This window comes from Rutilus rutilus (assembly GCF_951802725.1).
Source record: "Rutilus rutilus genome assembly, chromosome: 1".
NCBI classification, from domain to species: Eukaryota; Metazoa; Chordata; class Actinopteri; order Cypriniformes; family Leuciscidae; genus Rutilus; species Rutilus rutilus.
Genome location: NC_140209.1, coordinates 68,751,860 through 68,766,043, shown reverse-complemented (window position 1 = coordinate 68,766,043; position 14,184 = coordinate 68,751,860). Strand labels below are relative to the sequence as shown.

The 14,184-nt window shown below is 35.6% G+C and overlaps 1 protein-coding gene and 1 long non-coding RNA gene across 2 annotated transcripts; both read left to right on the top strand.

The window, feature by feature from the left end:
• Positions 1 to 4,303: 4,303 nt before the first annotated feature.
• On the top strand, positions 4,304 to 5,110 carry LOC311296784. Its single transcript, XR_014628706.1, has 3 exons — positions 4,304 to 4,410; positions 4,621 to 4,692; positions 4,817 to 5,110. It is a non-coding gene; the product is annotated as an uncharacterized lncRNA (long non-coding RNA).
• A 4,760-nt stretch (positions 5,111 to 9,870) lies between these two features.
• Positions 9,871 to 13,265, top strand: LOC311296232 (uncharacterized protein). The gene is made up of 6 exons (XM_084417907.1): positions 9,871 to 9,883; positions 9,958 to 10,157; positions 10,251 to 10,429; positions 10,529 to 10,619; positions 11,131 to 11,477; positions 11,884 to 13,265. Exons 2-6 carry the CDS (start codon positions 10,080 to 10,082, stop codon positions 11,891 to 11,893), a joined length of 705 nt encoding a protein of 234 aa, XP_084274033.1. The 5' UTR covers positions 9,871 to 9,883; positions 9,958 to 10,079; the 3' UTR covers positions 11,894 to 13,265.
• Positions 13,266 to 14,184: the final 919 nt, after the last annotated feature.

The window sequence follows — 14,184 nt, the reverse complement described above, 5'->3', positions numbered from 1 at the left end:
TTGGCTCTTTTGACTCATGCTAGCAAATATGACTTCCAACATGCTACACATGCTAGCTACATGAATACACTGAATAGCTACATGCTAACTGCAATTAGCTTAGGGTAAACATGATAAAAAAAACTGTTCTAGCATCATGCTAGCAACATGCTAATTATGTTAGCATCTTGTTAAAACATCCTAGAAAATTGCTAATAATGCTATCATCTTGCTAATAACATGCAAGCAACATGCTAACATCATGCTAGTAACATGCTAATCATGCTGGCATCATGCTAACATCTTTTGCTAAAAACATATTAGCAACATGCTAAGCATGCTAGCATCATGTTAATCGTATTAGCAATATGTTAATCATGCTAACATGATTCTAGCAACATGCTAATCATAGTAAATCATGCTAGATTGTGATAAATTCTGGTAAATAATGTTAGAAACATGGTAAATCACGGTAAATCATGCTATAATGTGATCATTCGTGGTAAATCATACTAGAATGTGGTATATCATGGTATCACAACATTGTTAATTGTGTTAGCATGTGTCCAGGGCCGAGTTTTGCCACTGCAAGCACCACTCACATTTTCTTCAGGAAATGTACATTCGAGTTTATAGTTATTATTACAGTAAATACATGTAACGTGTAACAATAAAGTGTAACCAAAAAACCTGAAAAAAAATACATTTATCAAGTTTTTAGAAATGTACACAGTATTTGAGTTTGTTTCATATGATTTAAAAAACGTTTATACTATTTTCTACAAGTTTAAAAACATTCATGTGGTTTATGTAAAAAAGTAATAACATATTGTCCTTAAACACCCATATATGTGAGACTACATCTGAATTATGTTAAACAAAATTGCAATTACAATTATCATTTTAAATTAGAATAATAAATAAATAAATGCTCATTATGTTTATTTTTTCCAGGTCAGTTTATGTTAAATTCGATCTGGAGAAACTCAACAAGCTGAACATGACAGAATCATCTGAGCAGAAAAGAGAAACTAAGAGCATCAACATTGTGCCGTCAGTCATTATTACATCAGGACTGAAACCACATGAACTACTGGAATCTCATCAAATTAATGGTTGTTGTTTTCAGTGGAAAGAGTTTCTCATTTCCCCAGATTAGTGTGTCAACATGCTCCATTACTAGATCAGTGTGTGTTGTTAATAATGCGCTGTTTTCCCCTGTGCAATAACAGTGAACATGAGAGTGATTTGTGTGGAGAAATGAAGCAGATGTTGACTGGAGTAAAGTGTGAGTTCTGCTCTCGGCCTCATATCTGGTGTCGTCAGACCTCAGGTGTGAATAAAGCTGAAATGAATGAAACACTCGGCTGATGTTTGTCTCTCTACTGGAGTCACACACAGATCTAGTTTAGCAGAAGGAAAATCTAATGAGAAAGAGGACAATCACTGTTTTGACTAGTTGTCTGTGAAGAACTCAATATTCTTATTGCTCTTTGATGTCTGAATGTTAATATTAGTTTTGTTTGATTTGTTCTTGTAAATTACAAAAATAATAGTTGAACAGAAAATGATTGCTGTAAAGTTTTGACATTTGAAAGGCCGAAGCTGATGAAAGGTTAAACTGGTCAGGAAGGGTTTTTTTAATGGAACATTGTTATTATTATTTTTTATCTACAATGTGAATTAATGTTGTAAAAGTAAAATTGTAAATATATGTGAGAAAGAGAGGAATCAAACTAGTATTTATAACTTTAATAGTGCAAAATATGAAAATGCAGATATTAACATTTTGTCTTGTGCAAAAGTAATACACTTGAAGCACATTCTGACATTTATTTCACTGAAATGAAAAGAGTGAATCAGTTTAAATCATCCATTAACATCTAATGATCAAAAACACAACGCTGACAAAACAGATTACAGTCCAATAAACAGACTTACAAAGAGTAACAATCAAGTCAGCCTTTATTTCAAAGTCACCTCATTTACAAATATTACATAGAACATTGTTCTGGTGATTTATCATTTCATAAACAGAAAACACAGCAGATTATCAGAGATCAGCATTAAATCTCTTTCATAAAGAAACTCAACATGTACAAAATGGAAACTGAACTCACACACAGTTTTACTTCAATGAAAATCTGATGTTTTATGTAATAATTCAAGATCCCAGAGCAAATATGTGGGAGTTTAACATGATTGAATCAAAGATGAAGTTAAATCAAGCGGAGCGCAGAGGTTCATGTCCTCCATCACATGAGTTTCACTTCAGTCGTTTACTGGCCTCTGTTTGACAGCTCTACTGGTTTCAACATTTAACTGTTTTCTGTGTGGCGTTACCTGCTCTTCACAGGTCAAATGTGCAGCCGAACACAGTGATGGACGAGACTCGACCAACATTTCCAGAGCCGATAAGCAGAAAAGAGTCATATGCGTTCATACATTATATTTAAATGTGACTTAAAGTAGGGCGGGGCTTGATTTTTGATTGGATGGTTGTGGTTTGCTATTGGTGGATCTCATGTGAGTGACAGGTTTGTCGCGTCACACTCACATTTTCACAAAAACAGTTAAACAACATTGGCTGAGTGATGCAGTGTACATAATCAGTGACATTGATTGCATATATTCATATTTATATGTGGAGCCTAACAGAAGTAATATATTAAGAGACAGACATTATACACTTTATAATGTCTGCTTTTGATCTGCATGAGGGTAAATGACAGATCTTACCGTGACTGTCTCCGGTCACAGTGTCAGCTGCGGGTCTGCGTCTCTTCGTCAAACAGAAAGTGTCTGCGATCAGCGCTCGCTTTCTGCTCATTTCTCTCTGTTTACAGAGATCATTTATCTGTTTTCACTCATATAGCGGCTGTATACTCGCTGAGAAGAGCTGGTGGCATAGCGCGTCGGCCCTGGAGTCACGCCTCTGGCAGGCTGAAGAAAGGGAGTTTTCTCCGCGTTAGTGGAAAACCACACTTCGCCGTTTCTCCCAATCCACCCAGATCCAGGATCCTCCGAATCCTCCTCGCCTTCAGTGGAAGGTAGAGAGGATGATGAGGGTGCCACATCCAAATCCGGATCTGACTCTCCTGAGTCTGTGGTGTCAGAGGGAGAAGACGATACATCCTGCAGCTCGCTGGAAGGGTCAGGCTGCATAATCATCTCTAAAACTTCACTACAAGTCAAGCCCTTTCTCATGTTGCTTGCTGCTCTTCTCACCATCAAATGACCAGCAGGCTTGCATGCACGCGTTTAAATCCACTTGCTTTGATTTTGTTTAGTCTGCATTTCTCACCATCAAAAGGCAGCAGATGCATAAATACACTTACTTTGTTTTTGTTTACTCCATGTAGTTCTGAGAGCTGAGGTGCATATTTTGATTTTCTCAGACGGATCAAGGTGAGTTCACACACACACACACACACACACACACACACACACACACACACACACACACACACACACACACACACACACACACACACACTTTATTATGCTATTATACTCCATATAAACTCCATTTAACTCCATGTAAAAGCCAGAGACTAAGCTTTTTTTTGCACAGGCCTATCTAAAGGGTTAATGGTGCCACCTGGATATCAACAGTAAAAATTACAAATTTTACCTCTTCCCAACAGGGAAAACCACCAACAATCAAAAATGCATGATTATATGGTGTCATGGCTTCGCAATCAAAAAATGTGGTTATAATGGAAGTCAATGGGGCAAAAACAGCCATGAACAGTAAATGAGGGAGAAAAAGTTAAAATCTGATGCTGCACAAAAAACTAACAATGCATCAAAACCAATGTTGTTTCTAATCTTTGACATGTCCAAGACTGTGATAAAAGGTAAAAAAAAAAATCCAGTCCACAATCACATTTTATATTGAAAATGAGTCATTTTGTGTGTTTTTTTTTCCCAAATCAGTGACTTCATTTACAAATTTGGCAATTAAAGAGTTAAAATCCTGAATTGTTTTTAAACATTTAGTATTTTTGAGCAGGACTGAGATTGATTAATAGATTTATGCAAAAAATATTGAAAAAAATATTTATCTGATACATTTTTACAGCAGTTTAAAGTAGTGGCTGTTTTCAGCCATGCATAACGAAAGGTAGTAAATTTAAACAATGCACAAGGGTTAAGAAATAAAATAACTAAGTAAACAAACTTGCATTATCACATGTACAGAATCTATCTTTAGTTCAATATCCTGAACTATACTTGCCATACATTTAGTGTTATGCTTTTCCCCCCCAAAAGGATCCCTCAGCAAAGAGTCCGAGCAACTCTCTGATCCATTGATCCTATTGGAAGTGTCTCACGAGGCCTTGAGGTCCTGCTCATACCTAGAAGACCCGACTCCGTTCCCTCGCCACTGTCACTTTGGCACATAGATGGAAATCACGAGCTTGTGAGGCAAGTCTTTGTTTACTTCATAATATTCAATAATGTAAAGAATTTTAAATTCAACAAATCGACAAATAAAAAAACAAACCACTGTTCAGCTGTACATCATGGAGACAATACAAGTTTAGAAACATTATGCAAATGGTTATACATATTTAAAAATGTTATATTTGAGCTATGTGTAACGAAAATGTAAACTAACCTTTTTCATTATTTTAGTTTTCCTGTGTCAGTTACACATTATGATTGTGGGGAATTATGGAAGTTGACATGATGAGAAGGCCAAGAATGGTAATCCATACTCAGAATTTGTCCTCTGCATTTAACCCATCCAAGTTAGTGCACACACACACACACACACACACACACACACAGTTCCTTTGGAATAATTGTTATTTTGCTGTTCTCATTTTAGATGGCGAATAATTGTCCATGGAGGAATTGATGTATAGCAGGAAAATCATGTGTCTTCAAGCAAATACTAACAACAAAGCCTCAACGGTGCTTCAGTGTTTTCTGGAGGCTGTACAGAGTCATGGATTGCCTGTTCGTGTCCGAAGTGACAAGGGTGGAGAAAATGCTGATGTTGCTCGGTTCATGTTAGAGCATCCCTTAAGGGGACCAGGTATTTTAACTTTCAATATTTATTTATTTTTCAACTTACAATCTCATCCCCTGTACTTAACAGGTGCGTGCTATAAGATATGGAATGAGATGTTCATATTCATGATGTTGTTGTTTTTCCTACATTACTAACACAACCAACATCGTACCTTTAATTCTTCCTTTTTACTTGGCAGAAACAGGAGCATGATCACAGGCAGAAGTTAACTTTATTAATTAATAAAGTTAACCTAACTCATAAATTGGACTCTATATGAGTTCATTGATTCAGGTCAAATGATTGTGAAATAATGATTATGTTAAAACACAACCAACACCATCAGTTCACCTTTTCTATTTGTTCATCTGACTGTTATAACTCATGTACAGCAGCCAAACAAAACTTAAAGTTAATAATTTAAGGGTCAAGAGCCCAACTAAAACTCACACTGATCTCCATAATGGTGTCTTCAATGTTGGCAATAAAAGATATTTTGTAAATTTTACTCATTTTAAATGGTTAACTTTTAAGGAATTAATTTGATTAATTATTACTCAATTCTAATTTGTTAAATTTAATTAATAATATTGCTTGTAATCTGTTGCCTCAATTTTATTAATTAGATATCACTAAAATCAGTGTATTCTTTTTTACAGATCATGCAGCAGTTGATATTAATTTTTCTGATACAAACTTTAAGCAGAGAAGAAAAGAAGCCCCTGGTTACTGGAAGTTAAATTGTTCTTTTTTACTATCTGACTCATATTGTCCGGGGTTAGGAAAATCGCGGACAATCTGATATCTCGGACTAATATCTCGGCCATTTCTAAATGGGAACTTTTTAAATATGAATGTAGAAAATTTTCTATAAAATCTGGAAAGAATAGAGTGAGGAAAGAATAGAAATAAGGAAATTACAGAGTTGATTAGAAAGATGAGTGAGATTTTAAGGAATCCTAACCCGGGAGAGGATGACAAGGAATCTCTTTATTCTTTACAAAGCAGTCTGGATGATTTATTTTTAGAGAAAGCAAGGGGCGCATTCATTAGATCAAGAGCAAAATGGCTTGAGTTTGGCGGAAAAAAAACTCTGCTTATTTTTTCAACCTAGAGAAAAAGTAGAATAAGAGGATCTCCTCTCTATATATTAATGATACATTATCTAATGACCCCTCTGCGATCTCTTCTCATGTTTTACATTTTTTATCAAAATCTATACACCTCTTCTTTTGATCTTAATGCTTCATCCTTGTTTTTCCATAAGATTGACTCTGTGATTCCTAAAATTAATGACCAGAATAGAGAACTTTGTGGGTATCGCTAAAGCGTGTAATACACACGCTGGTCCACTAGCGGATGCGTGTCAATGCCTGCGTCCCAATGTGCATACTATCCATCCTAAATGGTATGTGACATATAGTAATTGTCAATACTATTTAGGGCAGATAGGGTGGATATATGCACATTGGGACGCAGGGAATGTCACGCTTTGCCTCCTCTAGGCGTGAAAATGACACGCATGAATGAAGGTTGAGTACCAGCAGGGGGCGATGATTTCCTCAATGCCAACAACTCCCCACGGACCAAAGAGAGAAGCGATATATTGCATTCTCCAAAATTCCCGTGTCAGGTCGGTCAAAGCCATACATTTTTATTATGGTTCTGTAATTTAAGAAATCCTAACCTTGCTGTAGCCTAACGTTATATTTGTTTGTGTGTGTGTGTGTGTGTGTGTGTGTGTGTGTACTGTGGAGCTTTTTAATCTATGGTGCTGTTAACGTTACCGTGGTCAATAACGTTAATGGACATTGATATTAATTGGCTAACGTTAATTAATTAATCACAGAAAGCTGCAATGACTGCATATTATGTTATATTAACATTATAAAAAGTTGTTATGGTCGATGGGAAGTAACTTTAGATCAACCCCGCTGCTTGTTGTTGATGATGATGATGATGATAATGTATGCGCGAATTTCGGTCCTGAAATATCGATAGGCCTAAACGTTACTGATGTTGTATCTATTCTAAATGATCCACACATAAAAAATATCGATCCTAAGGTGTTTGTTTTTTAAACAGTAATTTTATTTATTTAGCACGAATTTATTTTATTCATAAAGTATGCATTAAATTGATTAAACGTGACAGTAAAGGCTTTTACATTGTTACACAAATAATATTTGTAGAATATATTATATATATTTCATGTAAATGCTGTCCTAATAATTATGATGCTGAAAATTTAGCTTTTGATTACAGGAATAAATTACATTTTAACATATTCAAGTGGAAAACAGATCACCTGTTTTAAATTGCAGTAATATTTCACAATATTTGTTTTTACAAAGATTTACTGTATTTTTGATCAAATAAATGCAGCCTTGGTAAGCAGATTAGACTTCTTTCAACATTAAACATCTTACCGACCCCAAACTTTTGAAAAGTAGAGCACATGTAACATTTTCTATAATTATGCTAGTTTGTGTAATTAAATTTATTTGGATTGGTCGTTAAAGTTCAAATGGATTGTGTTATGTTCTGTAATTGTTGTTAATAAATCTGTCAGAAGAAAATGTGCAAAAGTTTTACCTATTGGGGTACAACAGTGGCAGTCCTTTAAAAATGAACAATGGTTTTACTACTTTATACTACTTTACTACTTTATAATATGACAAATCCAGGAAGCCTTGCTGCAAGAGAATGAACTGTTTTTGTTTTCCTTTGTCCAACAGCTCCTGTTTTTACCCAGCATCCTTCCCTGTTACCGCCACCTGTATCTCTTTATAAGAAAACCAACGGCTCTTTTAAGAGCCACTCCTATTACTACCTCTCTCTCTCACACACACTCTCTCTATTTCTCTCTCTCTCTCTCTCTCTCTCTCTCTCTCTCACACTCTCTCTGTTTCTAATTCTCTCTCTCTCTCTCTCTCTCTCTCTCTCTCTCTCTCTCTCTCTATTTCTAATTCTTTCTTCTAAAGCTTCACTGTCTTCAAGTAAGTATTGTTACTCTATTCTTTATTTTTCTTTCACATTACTCTCTCTCTCACTGTCCAAAACATTTTTAGAAATGTAGTTTTATATAGTCTATACTCTGTCCTCAATTCTTTTTGTCTGACCGTGTTTTTATCTTCCTTTCCAGTATAGTATCTGTGAAATGGCTGCTCAGCAAGACAGAGGGAGAGCAGATGATGCTATTTTCATTGCAGACATGCTTCTTGCTCAAACCAAAGTGAGGGTTTTTTTGAGACCGTGATCTTCCAGTATTGGTAATAATACTAAAGAGTGGGAATTAGAGAGCAAAATTTGAATGAACTGCTCAAGAGTTGGCTGTATTTCTGTGTTATCATACAGTGCTCACTTTCTGTCATGCAAGGCAAAGGAAGCGAAGGGCAAAGCACCATCTGCTAAAGGCAGTAAATGTAATGTCCGATGGGTGGAGAGAGATGCTGAAGGACGTCCACTGCTAAAAAGAAGCAGAAGTGGAGAGACACGAAAACGTGCTTCAGCTACAGGTAGTCCATGTCTTCCAGGATTATTTGTGATTACCCACCCAATCTTTCTTAACTAAATATAACTTGTGCCCATTGTATACAGAATTCAGCTTGCTATTTGTTAGGTAACATAAATATGGTTTTGTGTCACTTTTGAAACATAGACCACCAAACTGCGGGGCTTCCAGTGCACAGCTTTTTCCTTTATTTTTTTTTCCATGGTAAAACTTTCTGGATTTCTGTTTCCGGTTTTTAATAATTTTCCTTTTAATACTGTATGTTAAACTGTGCCATCAGAAACACAACATGGTGGTGGATGTGTTACTTATGTTATCGACTTCACTGTAATGCTAAGCAATTCCAAAGAAATGAAGTGGAAGTGAAGCAATCGGTGTCAGGTTCATGCTGCTAACAGTTCAAGATTATGTCCAGATAATGAGGGAAAAAAACGTATAGAGATTAATGGAATTGTCAGACATGTCAATTAGCCTATTATAGCCTTAAGTCACTAATGAACTCTGTATTATATGCTTGTAAGACATGAAAATTGTTATCTCGTTCCTTTCTATCTATCTTTTCAGTTGTTTCCGTTGTTGGCAGTGAGGGCACTACTCCTTTTGAGTCATCTGAGGAGGTTCCCACAGTTACCCAATCAAACTGCTCTCAACACTCATTTGGTAAGATGACACCTGACCTTACTGTAATTAAGCAAGTTAGCAATAAGCGTGAAAGGAATGATTATTTTCTTATTTCTGTCTTTTAGACAGTGAGATGCAGAAACTGCAGGACATTCTGACCTCAGCAGATGTTCAAGGCACCAGCAAGTATCCTTCGACATCCACATCATGGTGCTTGCGCCAATCTGTAGCCCAAGATGAGTGGCGGAAAGCAAGGTCCCATCACATCAACTGCTTGCTGTCCTGCAATGTGGCTCCAGAAAATAACTGCAGCCACTGCACATCTCCTGCCGTCATTCGCTGCAGAGACTGCATGCCCCAAGAGTGGCTGTGTATGGATTGTGACATACACACACACACACACACACACAAAACTCACCCTCCATAACAGGGAGTCCTGCATTGAGGGAATTTACAAGCCCATTGAGCCAACAGTGTGCTGTGTACAAAAAGAGGGCAAATATACACTGGCCAATCAAGGTAGTGTTCTGAACCTTTTCGGCAAAGTGATTAAAGTTTTATTCTATTAAATTTTTTTTTTTTTTTTATCTTAATTGGACATAGTTTTAATGCTTTCTCACTAATTATTTCACTTCTCTTCTCAGTATGTTTATTGCCTACAGTGAGACCTGTCCAGTTATGTACTTGCGACCCTTCAAACGTCACAGAATCAGCTGGAAGAGTAATCATTTTGGTTTGCATAAATGGTATGAATTATGGTTTATATTTTTATTTATTCTTGTCCCCTTGTGTGTTACAAGGTTCTTCTTTTTGATTTTAGGTCGGTATGATTTGCACTTGCCAAACTTGCTGTGCAGATTAATAATAAGCAGTGGGTATTGGCCGGCATCTGTGAATGCTGACACGCTGTTTTCGGTAGATGTCTTCAGCTCATTTGAAGAAATGAAAACTGTTGCACCAGGTTTATCGAGACAAGGTTTTTTGCGGATGTTGGAGAGGAGGACCTGTCTCTTTGGAAGGGTGAGATCAGTGTAGATCAAAGTTGCCTCAAGTAGAGATGAGAGAATATTAGTGTAGCTATTTCATTTTACTCTTTACTAATCGAATGTACAGGCTGGGAAAATACATGGAGACGTATTCCAAAGAAGCTTCATGGGATACACAATCTGCCAGTACGAGTGTGAAGAAATGGCCAGTGTAGAGCACTTCACCTGCCCAGCATGTACACCCAACATGCTTGCTCTTTGTGCAGATGGCAACAGAAAAGTGTACCGATTTCGGCAGTCAAAAGGGTTAGTTGTTTTACACTTGTAGTTGTTTTACTTAATGTAAAATTATCAGAACATATAATGTCTGACACTGAACATATATTTTTTTCTTGTTCTATCTAGGTCAGAGGAACCCTATTTTGATGGCACCTTCATTGCCAAGGACACTGATGTACACCATTTTGTTGATGAGATCAGGAGTAAAATGAAAAGTGTTAGTAAAATATGTAGTTTTTTGCACCTTTGATTTATATCCAAAATTTGCAATGTATGATTGTTGTTTTATTAAATAGATAATGTATCCCTAGTTGGTATAAGCTTATATAATACACTTAGTTTGTTACTGGCACTTTGAGCATGGTGCACTCTTTCAAGCAATCTTGTGTTGAGGTTTAAATTAGATATGGTAGGTGTGGTGACATCCAAAGTGGCTAGTTTAGTCATTCATTATGTAACAGCAGATCTCTGCAAGAGATAGTGACTATGCATGCAGTTTGTCACCCTGCCTTTCAACTAGTTTGTGTAGCTAGAGTAGAGAAAGTGGAAGATGCATTTTCTGAAGCTCCTCTTTAGTAGTAGTTAGTTTGACAGTAAACCTTTATTGTCACCGATCATTACAAATATGCCAGTTGGTGTGATGTAACCTGACTCATCCTGATGGATGAAGTAACTAGTTAAAAAAAATAGCAACTTTCAGTTTTAACCAGAATTATTGTGTCACGCAGACTGCCGGCAAAGGGATCTGTGGAGCCAGTCAGTGGTCTGCTGCACGTGAGACGGCCAGAAGAGCAAGCAAACTGGATGAAGAGGGCCTTGAGGTGGTTGTTTGCAGACATGGAGTGCTACTCAAGGCTCTTAACATGTACAGGGGGGAAATATTTGCTTATCCGCTGTACCTGCAGAAGGAGCTCAAGCAGCCACAAATGGACAGTTCTGTTGCACAGATATTGCTTGCAAGTATTGGCCTTACCTTGAGAAGTTGTCCGTCTCCATGCTGGACCTCAGACCTTTACTGCAGATCAGACCATTCCTTTCTGTCATGCATGCCAAGGCTCATTCAACCAAGTGTGAGGTACTGCATATTCTTTATCATACCATAAAAAAATAAAAATAAAAAAGTATTATTACTTATATAATAGACTGTATATGACTATAATTGAAGTGCCCTAATTGGTTGTGCCCTCACAACCAAGTACATGACAAAATCTGGTAATTATTGCTGATTTATATTATTTTAGGAAACCTGTCTTTTATTCGTTTTTTTCTTTTTATTCTAACTGTCTAATACTTTGTACTGAGATTACAAATATTATATAACACAGCAAATATACAGCTGTAAATATTCTGATATACAGTACATTAATAAAACTGCATTACATCTCTCTTAAATTAAAAATCAATTGTCAATGCGTGGATGAACTGAAATACCATGAGCATAAATGGCACTTTCCTCCATCACATCATTTTGTTGTTTAAAGCCAGGAATGACATGCGAACTGTCCATGCTATTGGGTGGAACCGACGGAAGTGGGAAGGCCTTCATCTTGCACTATCCAGCAGATACATCAAGGTATTATGTTATGTCTGAGTTATATATACAACGCTTTTCATGATTTTCCTCACTTTTTAAGATTGCAAAGTCAAAAATCAGAGGACCATGAAGAAGTTGATTTTGAGAGTTCAGATGACAGTGATTTTGAAGCAGTGTAAATGAGTGCTTCTTACAGGGATACTCCACTTTTTTTGGAAATAGGCTCATTTTACAACTCCCCCAGAGTTAAAACTTGACCCATCTGTAGTTACGTCGTGTACTAAGACCATATCAGCCTAGAAAATCGCAACTTTTCATTTTCCGTCGGTCTTAGTACACAATGTAACTACAGAAGAGTCGAGTTTTAAATAGGAAAAATATCCAAACTCTTTGGTCATTTTTTTGAGAGAGATGCTAATGGTCCTGTCCGATTCAATGATCTAGTTTCTTCAAAAAGACCACAAAATGAGCAAGTTTAATCAATATCAAGATATTTACAGATAGATGAATTAAACAAATTAAACTTTTAAGTTGTTGCGCTTGTGATAACGCGTCGTAGGTCACATGATAACGTCAACATGGCAGATGTCCAGTTCGCATTCATACTTAACGAGATCAGGCTATAAAGTACCTACTCTTTTAGCGCTCGTAAAGTAAGTACTTACTGAAATTAAGTACCTACTCATTAAGTATGCGGTTTCGAACTCAACAGGTTTACAACTTCCGGTTTGCGTTATAGTGTCATTACTACAAATGTGGGAAAAGGGATGAGATGAGAGTGTATGGATACAGTTGGATGCATAAAAGCCACTAGAAGACAAGCCTGCAACCTTCAGCCAAAAAAAAAGGAAAGGAGACCAGAGTCTGTTTTTTTGTTAATGGATATGGAGATGGAGAAGAGGGTCCGTGTAGGAAATAGCTTATTTAATGAATCGACTGCCTGTCCACTAATCTTCAACATGTTTTGTGCGAAACAATACTTTTGTTGGGAATGATAGGCTATGTCAATTTTACTATGATAAAAAGGTTATTTTATGAGATAATGCAAATAAGTGAATGTCGCGACAGGTAGGATCTATTTGCGACATTACCATAGTATTTTATAGTAATATTTAGTGATATTGTATATGGTCTAAAATTTTTATAAAATACAGATGTTTTCTTTCTTTGACTTTCAGATTTTACCAGTTATGATAAGACTTGAATTGTAACTGATGTATGCATATGACGCTGATATTAAACATTTTAATGAATAAAGACAACATGATTTTAATTATAAATATTTGTATGTTGTTTAATTAAAATAAAACATGAAGTGTTGTGTCAATTGCTGTGTGCTTAATGATGATGATATCACGCTTTGTCATGAATGATGGTATAATTTATTTTTTATGAATTAATGTATTAAATTACAATTAATTTAATTACAATCTTAAATGTAGTTTTTTTGCGGCCTGCAATGACTAGTACTTTACAGCTAATAGAGATATATTTATGCTTTTTTCCTACAGTAAAGCACAGTCTACAAACAATGCAGTCCTACTGTACCTTTACTAGCGATATAACACCAACAGAACATTTATTCACAAGACCAACGTGTGTGTATTCCACAAGAAACTGACTTTTTTTATTTTTTTATTAAACATTTACTTACAAAATACAAAAGTGAAAAGTCATAAACCAGAGAAGAAAGCCAGAGGTTCAGGGACTGATAAATATTACATCACATTTGAATTCAGAAAAAGAAAGAAAAAAAAACTAAATAAATAAATACAAGAAAATAAATCAAATTAAATTACAAAATAAGGAAGTATCAATTAAAAATTAAATAAATAAATAAATAAATATTCTCCCCACAAAACATAAAATAATAATAATAGAATAATAATAAAAATAATAAAATATTTATACAAAAACGCCAAAAAATGAGCATACATTCAAAGTTTTAGTTGCCTTTTTGTTACAAGAGGTAGATAAGGATTTGATATAAATCTTAACATCTTATTGAAAGTGGGAAAAATTGGGGGTTACTTTCCTAGTTTTACACTTGTGGATAAATTTTTTTACAAGCAAAATAATTAAGTTGCAAAGAAAAAATATTCTCATGTTGCTTCTCAAAAATGAAAAACACAAACAAAACATCCTTGAAATAAAGCTCAAAGTGTTTATATATATAGTTTACAATGAACTGGCAGATGTCTTTCTTGTATGATCACAATGCCAAAAAAGATGTAATTGTCACATCCAC

Excerpts from the sequence above, each read along its gene's own strand:
- LOC311296232 (XM_084417907.1), top strand. The coding sequence starts at position 10,080 with ATGAAAACTGTTGCACCAGGTTTATCGAGACAAGGTTTTTTGCGGATG. Across the intron at positions 10,158-10,250 it reads GGACCTGTCTCTTTGGAAGG|GCTGGGAAAATACATGGAGA; the intron begins GTGAGATCAGTG and ends TCGAATGTACAG. Across the intron at positions 10,430-10,528 it reads CGATTTCGGCAGTCAAAAGG|GTCAGAGGAACCCTATTTTG; the intron begins GTTAGTTGTTTT and ends TGTTCTATCTAG.